Here is a 27,743-nt window from a genome sequence, read left to right on the forward strand (position 1 = left end):
AACCCTCTCTGGCTCCAGCCACAGTAACTTTGCTGGATGCTTCCCCTTTACCCTCACATGTGTTGGCCGATCCATACACTTCATTGAGGCAATACAGTTACAAATGCACATCAACCCCCATATGTAATAAAAGGCACGACGTTTGCCCGGAAGCAGTAATACATAGCAACCAATAATATGTTTGCTTTTAAACAGGTGAGCAGTACATGCTACTTGCTTATTGGTAGCTATGAGTTAATGCTCCTGGACCAACTCTTATTACATAATCCCAATAGAGTTTCAGCAACAGATAAAGCACATTTATGAGCTGGAAACGGATACATTTTGTGCAAACAATGCCGGTCTTATTTTACAGTATTGCAAAGTTACAGTTCCCCTTATGTTCAGCCAGGCATCAGTGATGGCACCCAAGGAAGAGATTGGGTAACACACCTCAACAAAACATTGCAATTGGTGCGAATTTGTGTCCAAACATGATCTCATGAAATATATGCCCACTTTTCTTTTTCAAGTAGATTAATGCATTTTTTGCATTTACTCCATAGTGATGTGTGGCCCAGTCCAAAACCAGCAGGACCTGGAGGTTGGGTGGGTAGAACTGGCTACCACAAAAATTCTTCGGGTCCCTTCCGCTCTCCCTGCCCGCAACCTCACATTGCTGGTTCCGTTCCCTGAATTTACTCGTCTGTTCCGCCTCTTTCGTGACATCACTGCAGAGCAGGTTATAAATAGAGGGCGCAGGCCAAGTTCAGAGGGGGCGGTGGTTAGGTTCAGGTGCGGGTCGAGGGAAACTTGACCCATATATCACTACAAGGCAGCTAATGGTAGCCTGGTATAGCAACATTTTTACTGACATGACGTGTTAAAACGATGGAAAAATATTTGAAAAAGCTACTGAAATGGATCACTTTCAACTACACAAGGCAACCTCTGATCCTTTATTAGAATAAAACCATTTAATGGGAATAAAGTTAAGAATCACGTCGCTGCACTTTTTTTTTAATGTTTTGGAAGTTGCAGTAATATTTCATTAGAAACTGTGAATACAAAATAAGTTAACAAAAATAAAAAATATACTTTAGAATTTTACATAAAAATACAACATTTACATGTACAAAAATAGAGTGAAACAAGACTTCCATGATATTCACGACTGCCCCCCGCACCCACAACGGACAGTAAAACATTACATTGAAGGAATCTGAAGAATGACATGGTCACAAAACGCTATAAATGTTAATTTTTATATTTACAAAAAAATAGGCTGCCTATTGAATGGCAATATAAATGCTGTGATGAGATTGAATCCAGGGGAGGTTGGCATTTCATAGTGAATAGTGATCACAAGGCTCAGCAAGCACTATTGTATTGTATTGTATTGTACTGAAGGGGCTTATATTCATCTGGTAAATGGTGGCTTGTGTTGAAAGTTACGTTTTCCCATTAGCGACTGGACGAGCTGGCAAAGAGCATTAGAATGGAGGAGAGACACTGCAGCTTGCTTTTGATGTACTCTGGAAGTTTGTCATTCTCTCCATGCCTGGAAAAGAGAATTTCTTGTGAATACAATCAGTGCCATTTTCTGGAACTATTGTTTTAAAACTCTGATCTGGCATGGAATGCTTATTTGATGGAAACCTTGCAACAGTGCACATAGTACAGAATCCAATGAGGACCAATAACAGGGATTTACCTTCATCCACAACTATCGCAAAAATGGAAATTTAATATAAGCTTCATCAAACTGAATTAAGAAACAATCAATACAATCAATTACAAATACAATCAATTACAAATGTTGTACTGTTTCTGATATAATCAAGCTTATTGTTGTCTTCATTTCTTTCTCAGCATTGGTTTCTCTTTATTCTGTCTTCATGCAGGAGTTGGGTGTTAGAAATTCATTGACAGATCCAATACATTTATAGGGGGCTCCTTTTGCCTAGATGTATCTCTTTTAAAATCACCAGACATCATGTCTCTCTACATGCAGAATTTGTGCAAAAGGCCGTATTTTGTTTGTAATGGAATCAGTTATTTGAGTGAGCTTTAATACATCTTCTAGGCAAAAGGAGGGCTCTATAAGATATATTGGATCGAACAGTCAATGAATATCTGACACCCAACTGCTGCATGAAGACAGAATAAAGAGAAACAGATGCTGAGAGAGAAATAGTGAATATAAACTTGATTTCAGAGACAATGCAGAACATTTAATTGATTGTATTTACAAAGTTTCTTAATTCAGTATGATGAAGCTTATATTTCATTTTCACAATAGTTCCCCTTTAATTGCCAAAGGTAGGATCTGTTCAATGCATCTTGCAGGCTTGAAATTTTACAGACATAAGGCAACACTAAATTAGCATAAAATGTATAGAGAAAGGTAAGAAAGCTGCAGTAAACTAGTAGCCATTACAAGGAAACTATGGCATTTTCATAGCTGTAAAATGAAACAAATAATACAAAATACTTGTATAAAACTGGCTATTAAAGTTACATTTTTGCATTTGCTCACCTTGTTATCTGGCCGTTTGGTGCGGTATAAATAATGGAGGAGACCCCTGGTTGAACAACAAGTTGAGATCCATCATTGAACTGGACCCATACTGCTCCACTGTTTAACTGTTTGATAAAGGGTAAACAGATGTAAACTTATGTGGTTACATTAAGTTCTATGTTGCAGACCAGTTAAAGTTTCTAAATGTCCCTAGTTACTTCAGGGATACTAAAAATAAACTATTTTGTATGGCAGGACTTCCTGCTTGTAAAGGTTTGTGGAGTTAATGACATGATTTTTCCTTTCATAAGTAGCTGTCTCTGTGTAGACTTGCCAGTACATCATTCTGTTGAAGGGAAACGATCAGGAAAGTTAATATAAGCTTCATCATACTGAAATAAGAAACTCCCTAAATACAATCAATTAAATATTCTGAAATGTTTCTGAAATAATCAAGTTTATATTCACTATCCCTCTCAGCATCTGTTTCTACTCATTCTGTCTTCCTGCAGCAGTTGGGTGTCAGATGAATGATCCAATATATCTTTTAGCTCCTTTTGCCTACAAGATGTATTGAGCTCATTCTAATAAAATCACCAGAAATCCCGTCTCTCTACGTGCAGAATTTGTGATAAAGGCAGTTATTTTGTTAGTATTGGAATCGATTATTTGAATGAGCTCTAATTCATTTGCTAGGAATAACTATCTGACACCCAACTCCTGAATGAAGACAGAATAAAGAGAAACAGATGCTGAGAGACAGACTGTGAACATAAACTTGATTATTTCAGAAACAATGCAGAATATTTGTATTTACAAAGTTTGTTATTTCAGTACCATGAAGCTTATTTTCAATTTACATTTTCACAATAATTCCCCTTTAATCTCACAGCAGTTTGTCCTAACCTAAACAGAGCTCTGTAAGGTGCTACTGTCACCCTTCTCTTTAAATCCAACCAGGTTTTCTTCCCTATAATTTACCCATTCTTTTTGAACACTGATTTGGATTTAATTAATCTACTTATTTTATGCTTCCAAATATTGTGTTTATTTGCTCCATTTGTCAGTAAGTCACACTACATGCCAGCAGTCTGTTATTGAATGCTGGGAATTGTAGTTCACCAACAGCTGGTATGTCACTGTGTAAATATCACTAATGTACATCAAAGGGTTCTGATTTGTCAGCTTTCAGTTTCAGCCCAAAACAACTTAAGAACTTATGAGTATTGTAAATTCTGAAAGTAATTGCACAGTTCTTAAAAACTTTAAGTAGCCACCGTAAAACAACCACATAAATGAACATGACATTCTATTTAAATAAATGCCCTTGTATCTGTCCATAAGATGAGCTTAGCATTCTGGAAATGACACATTGATGATGCTAAACTACCTTTGAGCTGTAGGTTAATTGTGTACAGAATATTCCATTTCATATTAAAAGGGTTATGGCTTAGTTTGGACTAGATACAAAGTAAACAGAAGGGATGTTTATAGCCATTTAAAGTTCTAGAAGCATTAAGAAATACTAAACTGATTATCTAACCAGTTGAATATAGTTTAAAATATACTATAAAATATAGTGTATTCAAACTCTGTACCCCTATGTAATGCAATTCAAATACTCACCTGAGATGCCCAGCCTACATTTTCAACAAAAACAGATTTTAGGACTTGAGCATGATCTGGAGTATTGTGGATATTTGAAGTAGGTGAAGGTTGCACGGTGGTAGCAGAGAATACAGAACCATCATAGGAAATCAGCTGAGAAATAAATATTTCGTTGTTAAATATGTGAATTGGTTGTGGTGTCACCATAACAGGTATTGATAGCTATATAAAAGTCTCAACACATTTTGAGATACATATATGCTCCCTTGCATTACCGATTCAAATATTAAATCAATTTTCATACTTACAGAGGGATTGAGATTAGGCATCTGGGGTGGGGAAGCTGCACTGCCATGTAATACTCTGTTAACATAACTCTGCTCTTCTTTTCTTTCTCTAGCACTATCCACAGAAGGTGTTGGCTGTGTCTTTGGTGATTCTGCTAAAGCTGGCCTCCTGCATAATATAAAGATATTCTTATAAATGAAATGGTTAACATCAGATAAAGAAACTGAGCGGAATGTTCACTTGAAATGCATCAAAAAATTGGTCTTAAATATGCAGTTTACTCCCGTTGATTGGTACAATTTTAAGTGTGTGATCAACAACTTTGCTACTGTTTTAATCAAGAAATACAGTAGAAGTCCAATTTTATGTTTCTCAGGGGACAGCATCAAAACCGTGTAAAATGTCTGCAAACTGTAAAATCCAGGTGGGGTCGGGTTTGGTAAGGGATCATGAAAAAAACTGTAATTTCCAGGAAAACGTTAAATCTGGGTACATAAAATCAAGGTTCTGCTGTATCTATGTTTTTTTTTTGTTTAGTTTAGGACGAAGATTGAAATAATCCAGGAAGCAGGGCAGGAAGTAGTAAATGTAAAAACAAAAGAATAGGCAGAATACATTGTCAGCATAAGTTCTATTTATTTTGCTGAAGTGGAAAAATGTTGAATAAAGGAAGACACTGCCCCTTTAAACAAAATCATCTGGTTATAGGGGGAGAGAGAGAGCAAAGGTGCTTTACTACAGAAAAAATGGGAATATATGGATTATGTTTTAGAAGTCTATTTATTGTGCTCATGTTAAACAAAGGTGTATATATAGGTATAGACAATTACTTTAAAGCCTATGGCACAGAGGTTAAAACAAAACAGACAGGCAGTCTCTCCTTCAAATGAATAAAAAATATCATGCTTAAAGGGGACTGGTCAACTGGACATTAAATGCTGCATAATTAAAGTCTTTTTTAAATTAAACATAAAGCCAATTTCTTTTTATTAAAACATCCAGGTCAGATAACACATTTATACACAGGGCATTTTCCCCCCAACATGGTCAAGCAAAAATCATTTTAAATGTCCTTACCTGCCAAACGTAATTGGAAACAAAGAAATATTTTCACCCTTTTTCTCCTCTGTGTTGATTGCAGATTCCAAAGACAGGCAAACGCAATGGCTCTGTATAATGCAGAGATCAATAATACAGAAAAAGGGTTTGATCTCCTGAATTCCTCAAGTTGGGAGTTTTTAGCAACTCAATATAATTTCTTCCTTTAGACTTTGCATTATCTAAACCACGGCAAAGGCTTTTGTAATCACGTATGCCATGTATTCAATTCTATAAAGTATCTTGTTGCTGTCACACTCTAGAGCAACTCCTTACTTAACTTTAATAATCTTTCTAAATATACTTTTCATTAGCTGAAATACTGATCTATGACAATTCAATATCGTCTGCCACGGTTGTCCATATGTGGGCGGCTAATTGAACATCCCAGCTCTAAAGAGATAATATCATCCTGGTCTAAGGCTAATGTTCTACCAGGCTGTTTCCGTTGTAAATATGCAGTCAGAAAAAAAGCCCCATCCGCTCCTTGTGTAAGGTGCACAGGTACTGCATCAGGGGGAGAAACAGCCTAAGAGTTATGCACTTAATAACTTATGCATAATAATAACCTTGTGCTGTCTGCAGACATTACCTCATTGGCATGATCCAAATAAGATCGAACTTCATCGGACAAGGTGCTCAGCCGACTCCCTTCCAGTGTGTACGATCTCCCAGATTTCTCTATTACCCTTATTACATCAGAAGTCTTATGGATCTTTGCTCCTAAATAGAAGAAGACACATACAATTTAGGGAATTTTATCACTATGCAATGCAAAAAGAGGACTTCCATAAACAGGACAGGAATCAACAAATTCCATTATTAAATGTAAAAGTATACTGTAAAAGATAAATCATATTATCAGCAACTAAGAACGATTCGAAATCCCCAGGGCCCTTGGATGGCATCGTCACCCCCTATAGCAACATACATTGGCCAAGGAAGCCAAATAAAACATACTTTGTTCAAAATGGGTTCAATGAATGGGCTGAACACCTATTTTGTAGTCATGAAAAACTGCACTATTGCCCTTAAAGGAGAAGGAAAGGCTAACATTAAAAAGGTTGTTCACCTTTGGGTTAACTTTTAGTATGATGTAGAGAGTGATATTCTGAGGGATTTTTCAATTGGTTTTCTTTTTATTATTATTTGTAGTTTGTGAGTTTTTTATTCAGTGGCTCTCCAGTCTGTAATTTCAGCTATCTTGTTGCTAGGATCCAACTTACCCTAGCAACCATGCATTGATTTGAATAAGAGTCTGCAGTGTGAATAGGAGAGTGTCTGAATAGAAAGATAAATAATAAAAAGTAGCAATAACAATAAATATGTAGCCTTACAGAGCATTTGTTTTTAGATGGGGTCAGTGACCCCCGTTTAAAAGCTCGAAAGAGTCAGAAGAAGGCAAATAAAAAATAAATAAATAAATAATGAAGATCAATTGAAAAGTTTCTTAGAGTTGGCCATTCTATAACATACTAAAAGTTAACTTGAAGGTGAACCGCCCCTTTAAATAACCATTATCAGAAAGGTCTTTGTAAATATACCAGTAAACGTTCAAAGAAATGCTGCAGAGTCCTCTTTCAAAAGAAAAACAGCATTTCTTTCCTTCTATTGTGTACACATGGGCTTCTGTATCAGACTTCCTGTTTTCAGAATAACCTCCAGGGCTAGGGCTTGAGCATGCTCAGTTTGCTCCTCTCTCCCTTCCCCCCTCCCTGCTGTAATCTGGGCCGAGAGCTATGAGTGAGCAGGGAGAGACTCAGGCAGGAAGTGATGTCACACCAAGCTAATATGGCAGCTGTCCTCCTAAACATACAGAGAGAACTTCTACAGCCGTTTACTAAGGTATGGTAAAGCATTCTGCAGAATAAAAATAGTGTTATAGCTTGCACTATTGTAGCTAATCTATTGGCAATAAACTGCTTCTGTAGCTTTCCTTCTTCTTTAATGCTAACATGGGCAAGATCTGTCTGAATACAATTCACTTTCTAAAAAGGGGAGACTCATTCAGCCAAATCCCTTATCAGACCTGGCATCTGGCGTTTTGCTTTGTGCTGATATTGAGGGATACAAGCTTAAAATATACATATTTGTTACTTCCCTTTAAAATAGTATTGATCATGCTAGAAAATACACTGGCTTCCCACTGAAGCCATGGTCTGTTCTGACCAACATTAGCTGTAAGGCAGTTTCATAGCATTTACTTACCATCATAGAAACAGACTTCAACATCAGCAGTGGGACTATTCTCCATTAACATACACTTGGCATATCTCGTATAGTAGGTAACCTTTGGCGTTTTAGATCGTACAAGTTTTATAAATTTTGCAGCATACTGATATTTTTTCCAGTATTTTTCTAAGAAAGGGTAAATAAAAGGAACATTATTTTAACCAGTTCTTGATTTTGAAAAAAACTTTCTGTAAGGCTTTTCATTCTCAGAAAAATAATTCTGAAATTGAGAGATGCTTAATTCAGATATAAGATATTTTTAAAAGAAGGCAAACCTAGAATTTATGATAATCTAGACACTGGGTGTGTGTATTGTCATTGGAGTCTGTGGCTGCAGTTTTATTTAACTTCAGAAAAATATACAGTACAACTGAAAAGAGCAATCAAAAAAAAAAATCTGCTTTTTGAGCTGATTTACCTTCCTACATTTGTATTATTCAGCTCTATACCTAGTATATATATTCCCTTTAAGAACTTCAAAAATGTTTAAAATGTTTTATTTTTTAAATCTCACTTTACCTGGTAAACTGTCAAAGGTGTAACTGAGCCTGTTTTCTGGAGGAGATGGAGGTCGGTCAACTAGAGGAAAACCTTTCCCTTCATTTGGGTGATACACATAAATCTAGTTGGTTAAAAAGAAAAAAAAAAAAAAAGTATTTGATTTAACATACGTTTAATATAACAAAATGCATCAAATGAAAACAACGAACACAATGCAAATGCACGTCACAATGTATATGCATATAAATAGATAAGATAGAAAAATGTCTGTATTCTAACACTGCACAAAGCATGTCTATTTTTCCTTTCTCCTTACCTACCTAATAAGGCTTATGGCATGTGAATCATTTTGACATTAGCATTTCCTCAGTAAAAACACTAAGCACATCACAGACATTCGAGGCCTGTGGCACTGCCCTAGTTTAAGACTGGCTTACCAGCAAAATGAGTCTGAAGTTGCACTGCAAGTGACTGAGCAGTAAATGCCATTTTACAAGTGCAATTAAGGATATCTTAAAAAAGGCAACCCTTATTTAAATTATGATTTTTTTTTCTGGAGTTTAGTTAGTTGTAGACATTGAGAATATTTAAAAGGTATGATTTCTTGTTTTTCCAAATAAACATGTAACTCCCCTTTTGTTCTACTCACCAAATTTCCATCACAAGATATCCTTAACACTTCTTTAACACGTTCTTGAGAATTTTGCTCTTTTAGAAACTCCATACAGACTTCTCCCGACTCAAGGATACTAACCTAGGGGGGAAAAAAATTCAAAATGCAAGTAATTCACATATTCATATATTTTAGCATTATATATCTCCAAGTATAAAAGAGCTTTCAGGGAGGTAATGAGGGGAAATAAAGGACAATTTGTTTATCTTCAAAGACAATGTCATAGGGCCGTTATACCTATTTGAGATTAAACCTCTCTGCATGGTGCAATATCACGTTTTACTTGCTCTGACAGCTGCAGATAGGAAACTTCAGACGCTCCCTAACTGCTCTACAATCATACTTTCAAATGGCAGGGGGAGCCCCCCACCTTACTTGTCTGACCTTGAGCAGCTTTCTTTGTTTCCCTTTAGAGCATCTGACAACCGTGTAGAGATTGGTATTCGCAGACCCAGTGCACTCTGTATATTCTGATTGCTGTATCCTCTTCTATGGCAGATATTATTTGACTTGTGCTGTTTTGATCATTTATGACAATCCCTAAGCTTAACCTCCCAACTGAAGCCCAGACCACGCTGAGCATGTGCGTAGCCTTGGTCTTGAAAAGATGTAACAAAGTTACAAGATCACAGCCCCCTATGGCCAACTTTGAAAACATAAATTGTTTGTTTAATTAGGCTTCTGGTGCAGTAAGTTCATGTTTATGTTTAGTATACAAAATACAGCATTTCTAGCATTATTCTATTTTAGACTTTAGTTCCCCTTTAAGGGCTAAGTAACACAGCATGTTAACAACCCGTTATCCAGAAAGCATCCGAATTACAGGAATGCCATCTCCTATAAACTCCATTTGAAATTGAAATTTGTAAAAATTATTTACCTTTATTCTGTAATAATAAAACAGTACCTTGTACTTGATCCAAACTAAGATATAATTAATCCTTATTGGATAAAGAACAATCCTACTGGGTTTCATTGATGTTTAAATGATTGCTTAGTAGACTTAAGTTATTGGTATCCAAATTACAGAAAGATCCCTTAGCAAGAAAGCCACAGGTCCTTAGCATTCCTTATAAGAGGTCCCATACTTGTATCTCAGAGGAACACTGCACAAAGCGTTTTTTTTAATAAATTCATACTTTTCTCACTGACAGTACAATTGTAGCTCTCAGTATTCTGTATTCTCTTTTTGGTTAAATATTTAGTTTAGGATATACAAAACTGTCCTTCAACATACCACTGCATTCTTTGTTTTCTGTCTGATTGGTTTCAATCTTTCTGCATTCAGTGGAGAAATGATGGATCTCAGGGTACTGGATCCAAATGCCTGCTGTGGTACCCTGGATTTGCTCTGCTCCCCAAATTGACTTTTTTCTGCCTTGCGCTGGCCTGTACCAGGATTTTTTTTTATTCCTAGCAGAACACTCTCAATAGAGGAGTCTGTATTTTTTTTCCTCTTTACATCGTTCCAAGCATATTGTGGCGCGCCATTTTGAGTGGCCTGTTGGCTGTAGAAATCTCCACCCATGTTACTAACACTGCTGGTATCCGGCGTATTTTTAAATTGACCTGGGAAAGAAAAAATTAAATGTTAAAGGGATACACAAAACAGAGTAGCGAGAAAGCTCCTGACTTCATGTGCAACTTACCATTCAGTTGCATCGCTCCAAACCACTGCTGAACAGTTTCAGCTTTGTCATTAGATCTTGGGGCAGTTTGCTTTGCTGGGCCCATGAACTCAGAACTTGGGGGGAAAAGAAAAAAAGTTTAGAGTCATCAAATTTAGATTTTCTTTTTAAAGAATAAAATAATGTTGCATTTCCACGAACAAAGTACTTAAGGTCTCATCATAATCATCTCTATAATATGTAATCTTTGCAAATAAAGCAATGCCTGATAATAATAGCCACTTGATTAGGGACAAGTAAAAATATTAAAAGGACAAAATTATTTTCCTTTTAAAGGAGAAGGAAAGGTTAAAACTAAGTAAGCCTTATCAGAAAGGTCCATCTAAATATACCAGTAAACCCCCAAAGTAGTGCTGCTCTGAGTCCCCTGTCAAAAGAAACACTGCATCTCTTTCCTTCTATTGTGTACTCATGGGCTTCTGTATCAGACTTCCTGTCTTCAGCTTAAACCTCATTGCCCTGGGCAAGAGCATGCTCAGTTTGCTCCTCTCCCCCACCCCTCCCTTCTCTACTGTAATCTGAGCCCAGAGCAGGGAGAGACTCAGGCAGGAAGTGATGTCACACCACATTAATACTGCAGCTCCTATTCTAAACAAACAGAGTTTCTAGACCTTTTTACTCAGGTATGGTAAAATATTCTACAGAATAAATATAGCATTCTAGCTTGCACTAATCTATTGGCAATAAAATGCCTCCGTAGCTTTCCTTCTCCTTTAAAGAGGAATCTTATAAGCTACAATATTATAAACAGATATTATAAGCATGGTTTTGGATCCAGGTGTAATTTCATGCACGTGCAATTTTAGCTGCATGACAATCATAGACAGAGTGCAGCAGCTTATTGGTATTCAAATAGCAACCCCTACTCCTAGATATGTCAGGCCAAGAGAGTACTGGGTATCAATACCACTGAAGAAAACAGATCAGGAAAACCATTTTATTCACATTCATGGGAAAAGTTTTTTCAAAACGCAGCAGAATGCTGCACTGAAATTCATTTCTCAAGAGCAAACAGATTTTGTAATATTTAATTTTGAAATCTGACATGGGGCTATTACATTTTGTCAGTTTCCCAGCTGCCCCCAATCATGTGACTTTTGCTCTGATTAACTTCAGCTACTCTTTACTGCTGTACTGTAAGTTGGAGTGATATCACCCCCTCCCTTTCCCCCCCAGCAGCCCATCAGCAGAGCAATGGGACGGTAACCAAATAACAGCTCCCTAACACAAGATAAAGCTGCCTGGTAGACTCAATAGTAAAATCCAGGTCCCACTGCAACACATTCAGTTACATTAATTAGGAGAAAACAGCCTGCCAGAAAACAGTTCCATCCTAAAGTGCTGGCTCTTTCTGAAAGCACATGACCAGGCAAAATAACCTGAGATGGCTGCCTACACACCAATATTACAACTTGAAAAAAAATACACTTGCTGACTCAGGAATGACATTTTATATTGTAGAGTAAATTATTTGCAGTGTAATTTAGAAATAAAAACCATACCTTTAAAGCAACAGTTCAGTGTAAAAATAAAAACTGGATAAATAGATAGGCTGTGCAAAATAAAAAATGTTTCCAATATAGTTAGCCAAAAATGTAATGTATAAAGGCTGGAGTGACATATATGTTCAGTGAGTTTGCATGCAGATCAGATTCAGATCCTTAGCATGCAGATCAGATTCAAAAGCAAACAGTTATGATCCATGAGGCCCCCCTCAAGTCACTGATTGGTTACTGCCTGGTAATCAGTGGAAACCAAGAAAACAAGTAGTGTTCTGGTTATTATGTTCGACATCCAGTCACTCCAGCCTTTATACATTCCATTTTTGGCTAACTAACTATATTCAAAAACATTTTTTATTTTGCACATCTATCTATTTACCCAGATTTTATTTTTATACTGAACAATTCCTTTAAATAAAAAAAAAATATATGTAGTATAATTAAGGGGCACATCAAACAGAACACATCAATGCAGTTCATATTTCAGATAACAAGCACAGTTATGTACAAACTGTATTTTATACCAACACAAAGTAATACACACATAATATACACACACACACACACAGATAAATACCTGGATGCACAACTGCAAAATAAAACAGTATTATAGCCCAGATATGTGAATGAGCGGGAGCCCAATCACTGCCTACCTACAATTATCTTAAGTCACCATGTGTGAAACACAGATTAGTGTGGTTTTACTTTACCACTAATTGGCAAGAAAACAGTTCTAATACTCATGGGCATTTTCCATCTGTATTGAATAGAAAAGCAGTTATTCCAATTAACCAGTCTCTATGTCTTCAGGACACCTAATTGATCCCAATGGTCCACTTCTGTCTTAACGATTAATGTGGCTGCATCCACTTTAGTCCAGTTTTAACAGTACAGAGTTATTTGATATGTAATGCTAGCTTTTACATCTATAAAAATGGTCTAACATGTATCTGAACTAAATAAATAGACTCCAGTACATACAATTACTGGTGAATTACTTCATAAAAGCATCAAGCAAGGTTTAGACAGAATAATTTACTAAAATGGAAGTTGATGAATTTGATCTCAACCCAACTGAACACCTGAATTAGAATACTGTGTCTCATTAGAAGCAGATCCCACAATGCTCCAACATCAATCAGGAGGGCCGACGTCACATTAAAACACTTGTTTTAATAATGATGTTGGACAGGCTTGGAATGCACTGTATTTTATCCTTTTATATGGGCAAAATAAAGATTTTGGCAACAGTATAATACTCCTGCCAGATGTAGAGATATAACTAACCTTGCACGCTGCATGTCCCTAAAAGACTAATAATCAGTTACATTAAACTCTGTGTGATTCATGAATAATGTGTTCCCATCTGTGGTTACGAGCAGCACATTACATTCCACTCATTACTATAGGTTAGGAAGTTTCACTTACGGTGTTTTTTCTTTCACTGGAGGAGAAGTGTGCCTCTCCAAAGAACGTTCATCTGTGAACATCTGTGGTATGTCTCCATAGCTGTTGGGAGGTGAAGAAGTGCGGTAGCCCTTTAAATGAGTGGGTTTAGCAAGCATCTCCACTGAATGGCACCGCTCTGAATAGCTGCTTGGTTTAGCATAAGTTTGACTTTGAGAGGTTCCTGACCTGTCAGATGAATGAGCCCTTCGCAGGTAACGCGAATGTGGTCTGTCCTCACAGGCAACAGGTTTCCTTCCATTGCCCTCAGAAAAGTCATTATTTTCCCTTTGTGTATTATGAAAGCTTCCACCATTTGATCTTTCAGTAGGATGTTTATCCTTAAATTGGAAGATATTGACTTTGTTGGGGAGCGAAGGGCCAGACAAGATTCTTTTCTCCTGAAAACGGCCACTTATACTTACCCCAGAAGACCCAGTGAAACCAGTAGATATTGTAGCATGCCCACTGTCCATGGAGTCCTCAACAGCTCCCATAACTTTACTTTGGACATTGGAGAAACCGGTCATGAATGCATGGTCCAAAACTGATGAAAGACTTAACCGATCTGCTGGGTTTTTTCGTAACAACTGAAAAATCAGGTCTTTGGCCTCCCTTGACACAAAGTCAGGCATTTCATAGTCTGCCAGTACAATTTTATTCAGTGTATTCTTTACAGTGTCTGTGTCAAAAGGTGGTCTTCCAACAAGGAAAGTATACAGCATACATCCCAAGGACCAGACATCCGACTCAAGACCATGAGCACTCCGTGTAGCAATTTCAGGAGCAATATAGTTTGGTGTGCCACACATGGTAAAATGTTTCTCATTTGGCATTTTCAACTGAGTTGCCAGGCCAAAATCTGCAATTTTGATATTCATGTCACTAGACAACAGTAGGTTGGAAAGGGTGAGGTCCCGATGTAATATACCGTGTGAATGAAGATACAGCATTCCTGTGACAATTTGGTGCATGAAATGCCGGGCTGTGAAATTGAAAACACATCATTAAACAAGTATATAGAATCTATACAATACTATATTACTATATAAAGATCTATTTTCCAATGACTCCTACATATCCCTGAGCTCCAGTAATTTCAGTAATCTCAGTAATTTGACCTGCTGCTTATACTGTTACTTCCGTAGTTCCATTGTCAGTCTAAATGAGTATAACAAGAACAGCAATTTAGAGTGCATTTCATCAAAGGTAGCAGTGCTGAATAGAAAAACTCAAAACACCCAGTGAATCCTCATAAGAAGAATTAGCAATAACGTTAGGGGTATGTGACATCTGCATATATCAAATGAGGCTGCAAACCAGGTTGACAATCAGTGGATTATATTAATGGAAAACTAAACCCCCAAATTGAATACTTGAGCAACAGATGGTTTATATGAAATTAAGTGGCATATTAAAATATCTTACCAAACTGATATATATATCTATCTATCTATCTATCTATCTATATATATATTTTTTTTTTTTTTTTTTTTACATCTCTTACCTTGAACCACCATTTCTTGATGGTCTCTGTGCTGCCTCAGAGATCAGCTGACTAGAAATACTACAACTTTAACTGTAAAAGGAAGAAGTGTGGAAGCAAGAGACATAACTCTGTCTGTTCATTGGCTCATGTGACCTAACATGTATGGTTTGTTTTTTTGCACAGTTAATTGTACGATCCCGGGGGGGGGGGAGCCCTTTTTTTTTTGAAATGGCAATTTTCCATTTATGATTACCCAATGGTACATACTACTAAAAAAGTATATTATTATGAAAATGTTTTTTTTACATGAAGCAGGGTTTTACATATGAGCAGTTTTATGCAATATAATTTTTATAGAGACCTACATTGTTTGGGGTATAGTTTTCCTAAGCACCCCTCTGGAAGAGAGTTAATAAAGCATAACTTACTGTGCTGGTTGTTAAAGTGATACTGACACTAAAAAATGAATTTTAGCATATGAATGTACATTAAATGTTACCTATAGGTCATGTTGATCATTTTTTGCTGAGAGGTTTGTTGTTGTTTATAATTGTTAGTTGAAGTTCCTAAGCCTGACTCTCTGACACTTTGACTTTGCCAACCAGACTGTCCCATCTCAGCCTGTTATTTACAGTTTCTAATGCTAACGGACTCCTACTGCACAAATATGGCAGCCCCCTCATACAGGAACATGGGGAATCAGACAGGTAATGTAAAAGCATCATGCAAATACTTTATGGCAAAGTTAGAAGTAGCTTGCAAAGCCAATATTATAATAGATGTAAAAAAAAAGTTTAATTTCAGGTGTCAGTATCTCTTTAACATACGTAATTACGGTTAGACTTTAACAGTTCATGCTGCTAAGGAATAGTCCAAACACACAAAATATGTAGCAGTAACAGCCCCCATTATATTTACCTTCATCTTCAGCGAAAGGTTTCTTCCTATTCTTTAAATACCTGTTCACCTCCCCATTGTGGCACATCTCGAGAATCAGATATACATAGTTGCTGTCTTCAAAGTAATTATACAGCTAAAACAAAATATGATGACTAGTATAAATTATACATGAAAGCAATCAAGAACATGTCACAATGAAATATAGAAGTAAATAACTGACCTCCAGAATAGAAGGGTGTTTTAACTGACAATGGATCTCGACTTCATTTCGGACTCTCTGCACCATTCCAACCTTCTGCATAGCTTTTTTGTCTATCTGTTGATATAATAAAAGAAATAAAGCTTTAAATTTCAACACTGCTTATGATATTTTACATACAGATAAAAGGGATACGGATGGAGTACAAAGTAAAAAAGGAGCTAAAATTATAAAACATTGTGTCACTGTAACGAGGCAGAAATGTTTACAATAACTAAAGAAGTTGCCATTTTTCTTTCTGCAAGAACATTTCTAAATTCATCCAGATTTCAAGTTAGAAAAAGTAATTCCAGCTTTTAACTTTCACTTTTATTCTTGGCAGCAATTATCCATGAAAACATAATACAGCAGCAGGTGATTTGATACAAAGCTTTGGTTACTCCAGTCATTGCAAAGTAGCATTTTTCTAAGAAGGCTGAGAAGCTTCCTGTATCCTTACCATTTTGATGGCTACATCGATGCCAGTGTTGATAGACTGGGCCCTGTACACACAGGCAAATGAGCCTTTGCCGAGGAGATTGAGAACTTTGAAGTCCTTTAGGATGATAAGAAAAAGATGATGTGTCAGATTCAATTTTAAAAAAAAAATCTATAACCCAAAAAGCATTGTTCACCTTCAAGTTAACTTTTAGTATGTCATAGAATGGCCAAGTCTAAGCAACTTTTCAATTGGTCTTCGTTATTCATTTAAGTTTTTTCGTTTTTGAATTAATTGCCATCTTCTTCCGTCTCTTACCAGCTTTCAAATGGGGGGGGGGGTCACTGGCCCCTTTTAAACAACAAATGCTCTAAAGGCTACAAATATATTGTTACTGCTACTTTTGTATTACTCATCTTACTATTCAGGCCCTCTCTTATTCATATCCCAGTCTCTAGTGTAAATCAATGCATGGTTGCTAGGATTATTTGGATCCTAGCAACCAGATAGCTGAAATTGCAAACTGGAGAGCAACTGAATAGAAAGCTAAATAACTTAGTAGCCACAAATAATAAAAAATGAAAACCAATGCAAATTATCTCAGAAGATCACTTTCTACATCATACTAAAAGTTAATTTAAAGGTGAACAACCCCTTTAAGAGAAACAGTATGTAAAAAATAGAACAGCACTTGTCTGCAAAGCTAACCCCAGGGAGCTATAACAATTTGTGATCAATCTGGTACTAAACCAGAAAATCTGATTACCACACTTTAGACTTATTCAGTCCCATGTTAAAGGAGAATGGAAAGTGAAATCACTAATCACCTCCAAGGAAGAAGAAGCTGGAAGAACATTGTTGTGTTTACCCCAGGTTGGTACAGTTTTTTGTTAACAGGATCACTAGTTGGAGTATCAGTTAAGTGCTTAACATTTGCACCCCTCTATCTAGCATAGGTAAATCTAAAAACAACTAGACTTGCCGAGTAATCAATGTACGTTTCACTACTCATTTGAGCAGCTTCTTCAGTTGATGAGTAGTGAAACGTCCATTGATTACTCAGCAAGTCCAGTTGTTTTTAGATTGACCTATACTAGATATACCATGACCTGGATGAATGAAAATCCTCATAGTCATATTTGCAACCCTCAGTGAATTCACCTTTCCTTCTCCTTTAAGAGCACAGAGAAGAAAATGCAGCATGCAGTTTACATTTTAAAAGGAAAAAAAATGATACGTTTCTACTGTTTGTGCCTCTGTTTTTATGCTATTTTCTACTCGGATAATAAGGAACAGATTAAATGGAGACATTTCTATGAACAGGCTTAAGAATATATATATGTAACACTCTTGTCTCATGCTCAGACTTAACATTAAAATTTATAAATACATAAGCATTTTCTAAGGGGCTATTAAATCATTCAGTCCAACCATCAAGATTCATTAAAAAATGAATAAAACATCAATGAAAACTTCTGGGCCAAAAGAAATCAACGGTAACTCCTTACGTCCTAATTAAATAAAACAACACACACATAAAGCGCACACACACAGGATCATAACAAATAGTTACACAATTCTCTCCCATGCCCATTGCTGTAGGTTGATTATAAGACAATGCTGCAGAGCTGGGCATCTGTCATTTAGTATGAAATATCGGGGGGTTGTAATGAAAAGCCTGTGGTAAGGCACTACAGGGAATCCTTGCAGACTGTATACAGGCAGCTAACAGGAGTATTATTATGATTATTATGAGGCAAATGATGGCAGGACATGTTAGTGTACCTCTATGCAGCTCTCCTGTGCCCTTGGTGCTTTGCCTCGCTCTGTCTCATCCTCCTGCTCCCCAGCAGCACGTGAGGGCTTCTCTTTAGAGACCAGCTTAGGGAACAGGAAGGTGAGAACCCTCTCCAGCATCTTCCTCTGCCGTGAGCAGCTTTAGGCACAAGTGAAGCCGCCTTGTACTCACTCATACAAGAGAAGAAAGAAGAGAGGGGGGAATAATGACAGCTCAGGAACATCCCGGGAGTATTCCCGCTGCCACAACTGACAGGGAACATAACAACAAACTCTGGGCAACAGCAGCGTGACACAACAACGGGGGGAGGGGCTGAAGCCACCGGGGAAACGGATATACACAAGAGCCTGGAGGAGTAACACATAGATTGTAATAGTAGTGCGTAGTTGCTGTATTACACCACCCGAGTGTTCTATTACAACATGCAGGAAGATATACATCATATGTGCTGCCTTTAATACACAGCCGCACCTCTCTCCTCTCTCCTATGCTGCCCGCCATGCTCTTTTTCTCTCGCTGCTCGCGCCCGGCTCATCATCCTCGATAGACCGCGCGCCACTCCTCAGCGGCGGGGATAAGGAATCTGGCGGCGGCCGTGACGTGATCCAGCTGGCGACGGGTCGGGCTCGCGGGCCCTCGATCCATTTCCGCGTTTCTCTCACGATCCGATAGAGATTTCAAAAAATTCCGCCCGTTACAGTCACGTGAACGGAAACAGCCGAGAGGGAGGGGCCACAGGAAGGCGTGAATTTGATTGGGTAATGTGTGGGGTGTTGCTAATAGTCGGGGGAGTTTTGAATTGGTAAACCAGCGAAGCAGGGAAAACAAATACAAATGTAATAAACTGGATGCATTTATTCCTGTCAAGAGCGCTGACACATGACTAGGGTGTATGTGAAATTTTCTTCCCGCCTTCGCCACAGTAGCGTCAGAGGTTTTTATTCCAAGCTCATATGGAGGTCCAACCTTTTGGTCAGGGTCCCCTTTAGGTTCATAGCCAGGTTATTTGTGTCTACTCCTGCACAAGCTGCTTTGCTTTGATCTGTGCTGCTGCGGAGCCGTTCTCCGCCTCCTCTAACATGTACAGAAGAGACTGTTCTGAAATTTGCGCAGGCGCATTTCACCTCCAGCGTTTGGAAAAGCTTCTGGTTCGCTTCTATGCAAATTACTCTGGGGTCTGCGTCCCCTAGTCTCGCGATAGCTGAATTGGCCAATCAGAAGAATACAGACTCCTCAGTGCTTCCTGGTTGCACAGGCTCCTGCTCGGGCTGCTCATTTTGAAAACTTCATGCCTGACGTCCAATTGGGTCATCGTCATAGGTCTGTACTGTTGGTACAATAGGGCATCATTTTGGGGCCCACTGTCTGTTGTTGGTTTTTTAGTAAATATGTTTTTTTTACATCTGTGTGCTGGCTTTGGGGGGGGGGGGGCTGGTGTCTGTTCACTGTGGCATCATTAACCCTTTTTTGCCATATCAAAAAATGACACTGCCATTCTGCTTTCGGAGTATTGTGAGAATGGTTACAGATAGGTTTGCCACCCGGCCGGTAAAACACCTGCTAAGGCCGAGGCCGGTATCACAAATTTACCGGTAATTTGTAATACCCTTAAAAAAAGCCCTTGGCCTGCCTCCAATTTGCTCAGAACTTAAATTTTTTTTTCAATGGCTTCTGGCCATTGCGCAATGTTGCTCCGCCCCTTTTTCATCACTGTATGTGCCTCCGCCCCTTTTGCATCACAGGCCACCCCTTTTGTTCACTCCTCCCGGCCGGTAGCATTTTTTAGAAAATGTGGCAACCCTAGTTACAGACAACCCAAAGATCACCTCCAAAGACCTGCAATAACATCTTGCTGTAGATGGTGTATCTGTACATCGTTCTACAATTCAGAGCAATTTGCACAAAGAACATCTGTATGGCAGGGTGATGAGAAAGAAGCCCTTTCTGCACTCACGCAAACACAAACCGAGTCGCTTGTTGTATGCAAAAGTCATTTTGGAACAATGTGCTTTGGACTGACAAAAATTTAGTTATTTGGTCATAACAAAAATCATTTTGCATGGCGGAAGAAGAACACTGCATTCCAAGAAAAACACCTGCTACTTTCTGTCAAATTTGGTGGAGGTTCCATCATGCTGTGGGGCTGTGTTGCTAGTTCAGGGACTGGGGCCCTTGTTAAAGTCGAGGGTCGGATGAATTCAACCCAATATCAACAAATTCTTCAGGATAATGTTAAAGCATCAGTCACAAAGTGGAAGTTACACAGGAGTTGAATATTCCAACAAGACAATGACCCTAAACACACGTGAAAATCTACAAAGGCATTTATGCAGAGGGAGAAGTACAATATTCTGAAATAGCCGTCACAGTCCCCCGACTTGAAAATCTATGGGATGATTTGAAGCAGGCTGTCCATTGCTCGGCAGCCATCAAATTTAACTGAACTGGAGAGATTTTGTATGGACAAATGGTCAAAAATACCACCATGCAGAATCCAGACACTCATCAAAGGCTATTGGAGGCAACTAGAGGCTGTTACATTTGCAAAAGGAGGCTCGACTAAGTATTGATGTAATATCTCTGTTGGGGTGCCCAGATTTATGCACCTGTCTTAATTTTGTTATGATGAATATTGGATATTTTCTTTTAATCCAATAAACATTATGGCACTGCTGAAATACTACTGTTTCCATAAGGCATGTTATATATTAAAAGGAAGTTGCTACTTTGAAAGCTCAGCCCAAGTTCAAAGCCCTATTTTTGTCTCAACAGAAGACATGAAATAGACACATATTTTACATGCAAATTGAATAGGCCACAGCTTTACTAATACATACATATAGAACAACATTACGCCTGCTGCAGCCAATTATGACTGCAGACGCGAATTACCAAGCGATCCTAGGTGTCTTCAGCATTCAGATGTGGACCTAAGCCGTAAGCTACAGATCCTTGACTGTATAACCCACCATCTCCTTTATCATGGGTCTTTGCATAAATCTGCCAAATAAAGCTGTGACGATGAAAATATAAACAAAATTTCAAAACAGTGAAAAAACTAATAATACAGTGGAGGGTAGGAGGGAACTTTTGTTCACAAACTTCATGTGACTGTTTTAAATGGTCTATTTAAACTTTTTCCCTCCAGCTCTTTTTAATGCCAGAACCAATAAGGTTGATTTGCCAATTAACCAATTAGGGTGTGGCCTTTTTTTTTTTAATGTATTTATTTTTACAGCCATGGCCCCGAGTTCCCTATAAGGTCCTACAGGTGATCCTTCTTTACATCTGGAGCCACTAATGTTTACACAGGTTTTTTTTCAAGCTAAAGTGATAATTATAATGTTTTTTTAAATTATTAATCAACTATTGAAACGAGTTGGTATGAGCAGGACAAGTCATAAGATCGAATCCTGATAACTTTATGCCATTTTTGACTCCATTCTGTCAGGTTTTAATGATTTTTCTTTCTTTTTTTTTTAAAAAAAAAAAGGTGTCTTGCGGTAAACCCACTCGAAAATCACATCTGAGATGCAGTCTTCCGTTATAGGCGTCCAGCAGTAAACCCGCTTGAAACTCCCATCTGAAACACATCAACCCAGAGCAGAGATAATATGCTACTGTGCGCCATCACCGTAAGTTATCATCATTCGGGGAGGAGGGTGGGTTCCTGAGGAATTCACATTAATCGATGCACAAGTGCCAATGCTTAAAAATTACACAGTGAGGTGCATTTGTCAACAATGAAGTAAGCAATTGTTTTATTTCCACATTGCAGATGCCATTGCTTTTTTGGTGTAAAGTGGATGTAATGTTTACTAGCTGTTTTGTGAATTTACTAACATGGAGGCTTCCATTATAGGCGTCCAGAGGAAAACTCGCTTGAAAATCCCATTTGGTCAAGATCTACCCAGAGCAGAGATAATACACTACTGTGCGCCATCACCGTAAGTCATCAACATGTGGGTGATCCCTTTTTCTTATCCCATACACACACGTGAAAACAGTTTAGAGGGAACTGTGCTAGCAACACGATTGTTGAAATTGCTAACAGAAGAATAAAATAATTTAAAAAAAAAAAATGTAATTAAGCTCATTCTTATCTTTGTCAGCTATTTGTTTGCCTATGACCAGCAAGTTTCGATCTTATGAATCCATTTAGGCAATGTAAATGAAAGATACATTCTCCCTTCGTGGAGGCATTGAAAGGTCTGTACACACACTTTATGTACATATGAATTTGCTTCTCTTATAACTATTCAGAGCACACAATTCTCTCACAGCACGGCCACCTTCAGAGATCACAGGGTCCAACACATTATTATTATCTAACCACCCTTCCCTCCTTTAAAAAGTTAAAGATAACTTTTTTGACCAATTGATAATTAAGCCTGCCACCACGTCAAAGTAGACCCTTCCGGCGACTTTGGAAAATGAAGCTTTCCAAGTGCCATCCCGCCTTCGATTTACATCGACGGCGGGAAGGCATTTAGGGGAGATTAGTCGCATGAAGAAAAGGCGATTTGTCACTGGGCAACCAATTTCCCCCAGTAGCTTTGTGTGCCACTACCCTAAACCTAACAAAACACAGGAGCACTCCCCCTCCATGCTGCCACATACAATCCAGCCCCCTGAAAGCTGATTCTCCCATGGTAACATCTGTAGGTACAGAGCACAAACTGGGCAGAGTTTTCTTAAAAATAATCCAAGCTGGGAGCTTGGAAATACGTTAAGCATGTGTTTTGTTTTTATATGTACCTGAAATCGCCTTGATTTTTTTGAAATCTATAAAGGTTTATAAAGGATTATTTTTGTACCTACAGATGTTACTTCGAATGAAGATGAACCTTCCCATTTGCAATCTGTTCTGACAGTGTGCTTTTAATAAAAAAGTTACTTTACTGTTTAATTGTTGATCATGTATAGATTATATTTATAATGGAATTTGGCTATGTAATATTCAAGCTTATCTTTAATATATATATATATATATATTTTTTTTTTTTCAGTAACATATGGTCTCACCATGCCAAAATGCATAGTGTCTCACTGTCAGCACAAAACTGGACAAAAACAAAAATTTCCACATGTCATTCTTCATCCTTTCCCAGGAAATCTTGAAATCATCAAAAAGTGGTTATTACAGATTGGCGACGATTATGATGACATTGATGCTCTTGCTCTCAAGATTTTAGATGGGAAAAAATATGATACATACCGAATATGTTCTATGCACTTTGAAGAGAATCAATATGTACAAAAATCTTACCTTAAAACTCTTCGAAAGGGTGCTGTCCCTACACTCTTCATGAAAATGCCATCCTTAATTCAGATTCAAAGCATAACAGGACCACCTCCTTGCAAAAGAAAAAGAGCAGATGACCCAGATGAAGGCCCTTCAGCCGCTACTATTGTCCGTATAGTATCACGTTCAAGGACCATTTCTACTCAGACAGAACCGGGATATTTTCTAAGGAGTACTGCGGCTAACACCGATCATATGTTCTTCATGGAATCCAAATGCACCCAAAGTGAACCGCCTATCCAGAAGAAGGAAATGCAAATCCAAACCGGAGACGATTCTGTTCCAGCTGAAATGTGGATTATTAAAAATGATCATGTCTATCCAGTTTGCTTTTCCACACCAATGAAAGCAAGTGTTTTTAATAATCAACATTGTGAATCTCAAAATAAAACAATTCAAGAGATTTCTCCAGTTAATGAAAATCGCCTATTAGAGGACACACTGGAGACTACATTTCCAACTTTAGAAGATCCTAAAGACACCACCTTTAACCAACCGGAGTGCATATCTTTGGAGATGTCGGACATAATAGATTCTTCAGTTAATGAGGTTTTTAATCATCCTGTATTTTCTGAAACAGATTTTGTGCAAGAAAGAAAATTTATCATTTTTGAGACGCAGTTAGATTCGCTACTTCGTCTCATTCCATGTCAGTACAATGATGGCCAAATGTGTAAGGCACCAATTTCCAAAATACACAAAACTGTTGAAGGATCGATGGTCGTTGTAAATTTAACTTGCCAAAACCATCACAATGCACTCATCTGGAAATCTCAACCAACCGTATCAAATATGCCTGTTGGCAATATACTGATGTCATCCTCTATTCTTTTAAGTGGCTCCTCATTTCGAAAAGTGAAGGAAATGTATGGTCTATTTGGTATAGCTGCCATTTCTAACACTACATTTTACAAACATCAAAACCAAATTCTATTCCCAGCAATAGATAATTACTGGAAAAAAGAACAGCAGAAAATATTTAAGGAAATAGGAGATGAGGCTGTTGTAATTGCCGGGGATGGGCAATTTGATAACCCAGGACATTGCATATATTCACTCATGGATATTCTTTCAGAGAAAATTGTTGATTTCAAAGTTGTACAAAATGGACCTGGAAAAACATCATCATCACTAGAATCGGAGGCTTTTACTGATTGTATGGAAAATCTTTTAGCAAATAAAGTTCAAGTAAAAACAGTGGCGACAGATAGGCACAGTTCCGTTAGAAAGGTGCTGTCCAAAACGTACTCAACTGTTGAGCACCAGTTTGATATTTGCCATTTATGTAAAAGTTTATCAAAGAAGTTGAAAGCAGTAAGTAAGCAGCGAAAGTGCAAAGACCTTGTTCGATGGATCACACCTATTCAAAATCATCTATGGTGGTGTGCGCAGACCTGTATGCAAAATGCAGATTTACTAATTGAAAAATGGCAATCTGTGATGTTTCATGTGGCAGATGTACACAACTTCCCAAGATTTAAAAAATACAAAAGATGCATGCATGGAACAATCTCTCAAGAACAGCGAAATGAAACAAAGTGGATTAAGCCAAGCCACCCTGCTCATAGTGCACTCCAAAAAATTGTGAATGACAAAGGACTTCTTGCGGATTTACGTCAAGCCACAAAGTTTTGTCAGACGGGACAATTAGAAGTGTATCATAGCAAATGTTCAAAATACCGTTCAAAGAGATTCTCTTACAGAATGAATTCAATGCATGCTCGAACCACTTTAGCTGTCCTTTCAAACAACCGCAATGTGGGCAGAAGCCAAGCAATAGTGATCTGCCCAGAAAAATCAGCATTAGCAATTGGTGAAAAAGGATACAAACTGCAAAAAAAGAATTGGGTGGCTAAGCCGATTTACAAGGCCTGTGTAGATGACCATCTATTTGAGATAACTAATGACTGTTTGAGGATTCAAAGAGGGGAGAGGGAGTAAAGGCTTAATATAAGCCTGCATCTTACGCACAGTGACTGCAAAAACGTTTCTTCAATTGGCCGCAGTTTAATGTGCAATGCAATTTTTACGGTCTAAAAACGAAGGAGGTCCCTTTTGTTTAGGTTAACTTACCTTTTCTCGTTGCTATGGAGTACTTGTTTGTAATGCAGATGTTGAAAGTCCTATTTTTAGAATTTTTAAAGGATCAGTAACATCAAAAAAAATTTAAAAAAAAATTGTTTGTATACTACGAAAAAAAACACCAACACATATTAAACTTTAAAATGGCAAAGTCTTTATTTAGAAATAACTTACTGAATCTCCGCTTGTGCTCCTCTTCTGAAAAGACGTCGATTGTGTGTCACTTGATTTCTTCTCCGCCGCATGATGGATCATCGCCCTGTCGCCTTTTCTGAAGAGGAGCGCAAGCAGAGATTCAGTAAGTTATTTCTAAATAAAGACTTTGCGATTTACTAACAATTTTTTTAATTTTTTTTTTTTATGTTACTGGTCCTTTAAGCAAAATAACATGAAAAAAATGGTGCCCTTGAAATGTTTGGATGATTGTCCATAATACATCACATCTTTATATGTGAATTTGCTTCATGTTTTTTTTATAGGGATGGTCATCTTAGAAAGATTCATTTTTGAACAAATATTTCATATTTTAAAAAATTATTTTCATTCTGTCTTTAGTATTCATGTAGCTTTTACATGGTTCAAACTTAGTTTGCAATAAATCTCATTTGCGGCTTAGTTACCCGATTGGTTTATTAGGGTATTTTTGCAGACTTGAGATGTGCAGAACCCTATTACAAAAAGATACCTTATCAGAATACACATGGTCCAGAGCATTGTGGGCAACAGAAGCCCTACATGTATATTGTAAAATTAGCACATTGCCTATATGTCTGTACAAAGAACTTTAGGAATAATAAAAGTCAAATGCTGACCGCTGAAATGTGAGAAATGTTCTTGTAAATTCTTTAAGATGAATTTGTTTGCCATGTGACGACAATACGAATAATTTTGGTTGAACAAAATAAACTGTATTCAGAGTTGACATATTGTAGTCATTAAATGTGTTCGGACAGAATTCAAACATTCAAAACATTGAGAACTATCTAGGAATTCTGCAGTTCACTTCCTCAGCCGTTCCCAGATTCCATTCTCCCTCAGATATACGAGTTAAACAATATTCCCAGATTTGGCTATGTCTTCTTAAAAAAGTCTGAAAGGCTGCACATTTATTGTTATCTTTCTCTTCAGGCCCTCCGCTATTCATAATTCAGTCTCTTATTCAAATGAATGCATGGTTGCTAGGGTAAATTGTACCTTAGCAACCAGACTTGAAATAGCAAACTGGAGAGCTGCTGAATAAAAAGCTAAATAACTCAAAAACCCCAAATAATAAAAAAACGAAAACCAATTGCAAATTGTCTCAGAATATCTCTCTCTACATCATACTAAAAGTTAATTTAAAGGAGTTCAGTTGTTTTAAGTTTGTTCCCAAGAAATAAAGACTTTTTTCAATTACTTTCCATTATTTATTTTTTACAGTTTTCTGAAAATCTAAGTTTAAAGTTGAATGTCCCTGTCTCTGGTGTTTCAGTCTGGCAGCTCAGTAATTCAGGTGCAGACTCTAAACGGTTACAATTTTGCAACATTTAGTTGATACATTTCTCAGCAGCATCTCTGGAGTATTACCAACTATTGTATAAATTCTAACAGCTGCCTGTAATGAAACCCAGGGATTCTGCAGGGACAAAGACAAGTAGTGCTCTAACTAAATGTATCAATTTACAACAGTTTAGAGAGTCAGCGACCCCCCTCCCAGAGCTTCTTCAGAAGGTGAATAAATGACAATTTACACTTTAATATTAGGAAAATCAGTCACACATAGAAAATAGAAAGTAATTGGAAAAAGACGATATTTTTGGTGAAGTTCACGAGCGCCAACTTCGGGTCCTGGCACTTCGGCAATTTCCGTGACTATCGGCGCATTTGCTAAAAAAACAGTCAGACTGCTCCAACTGCACATGTGCCAATACGGCGATTACTTCACGAAGATTACCGAAGAGAAAAAGATGGCGACCG

At 37.6% G+C, this 27,743-nt stretch overlaps 2 protein-coding genes across 8 annotated transcripts; one reads left to right on the forward strand and one right to left on the reverse strand.

Moving 5' to 3' along the window:
* Positions 1–925: 925 nt before the first annotated feature.
* Positions 926–19,087, reverse strand: plk4.L (polo like kinase 4 L homeolog). 2 transcript variants are annotated; one of them, NM_001089677.1, is given in 16 exon segments: positions 926–1,540; positions 2,519–2,625; positions 4,127–4,261; positions 4,417–4,564; positions 5,474–5,565; positions 6,087–6,217; positions 7,703–7,852; positions 8,246–8,348; positions 8,877–8,981; positions 10,138–10,469; positions 10,550–10,644; positions 13,519–14,521; positions 15,944–16,058; positions 16,146–16,241; positions 16,624–16,719; positions 18,872–19,087. In NM_001089677.1, coding segments are annotated over 16 exon segments (2,835 nt in total). In that variant the 5' UTR covers positions 18,902–19,087; the 3' UTR covers positions 926–1,443.
* Positions 19,023–26,709, forward strand: LOC100158321 (uncharacterized). Of its 6 annotated transcripts, none has more exons than XM_018247548.2 (4): positions 19,023–19,158; positions 21,894–22,035; positions 22,263–22,347; positions 23,410–26,709. In XM_018247548.2, exon 4 carries the CDS (start codon positions 23,427–23,429, stop codon positions 25,644–25,646), a length of 2,220 nt encoding a protein of 739 aa, XP_018103037.1. In that variant the 5' UTR covers positions 19,023–19,158; positions 21,894–22,035; positions 22,263–22,347; positions 23,410–23,426; the 3' UTR covers positions 25,647–26,709. The 6 variants fall into 6 exon arrangements, with proteins under 6 accessions (XP_018103037.1, XP_041437072.1, XP_018103110.1 ...); XM_041581138.1 differs by lacking the exon at positions 19,023–19,158 and adding an exon at positions 19,570–19,720 and having other exon boundaries at positions 22,263–22,609; XM_018247621.2 differs by lacking the exon at positions 19,023–19,158 and adding an exon at positions 19,570–19,720 and having other exon boundaries at positions 22,263–22,362.
* Positions 26,710–27,743: the final 1,034 nt, after the last annotated feature.

Source organism: Xenopus laevis, chromosome 1L (genome assembly GCF_017654675.1).
Source record: "Xenopus laevis strain J_2021 chromosome 1L, Xenopus_laevis_v10.1, whole genome shotgun sequence".
Taxonomy (NCBI): domain Eukaryota; kingdom Metazoa; phylum Chordata; class Amphibia; order Anura; family Pipidae; genus Xenopus; species Xenopus laevis.

Bases quoted from the DNA above. Each gene is read 5' to 3' on its own strand.
- plk4.L (XM_018240864.2), bottom strand. From the start codon at position 18,519: ATGCTGGAGAGGGTTCTCACCTTCCTGTTCCCTAAGCTGGTCTCTAAA. The intron at 10,645-13,518 runs GTAAGTGAAACT...TTTCCCCCCAAG, and splicing joins CCAGTGAAAGAAAAAACACC to TTCTGAGTTCATGGGCCCAG. The intron at 4,565-5,473 runs GTAAGGACATTT...TATATTATGCAG, and splicing joins TTTCCAATTACGTTTGGCAG to GAGGCCAGCTTTAGCAGAAT.
- LOC100158321 (XM_018247548.2), top strand. From the start codon at position 23,427: ATGCCAAAATGCATAGTGTCTCACTGTCAGCACAAAACTGGACAAAAA.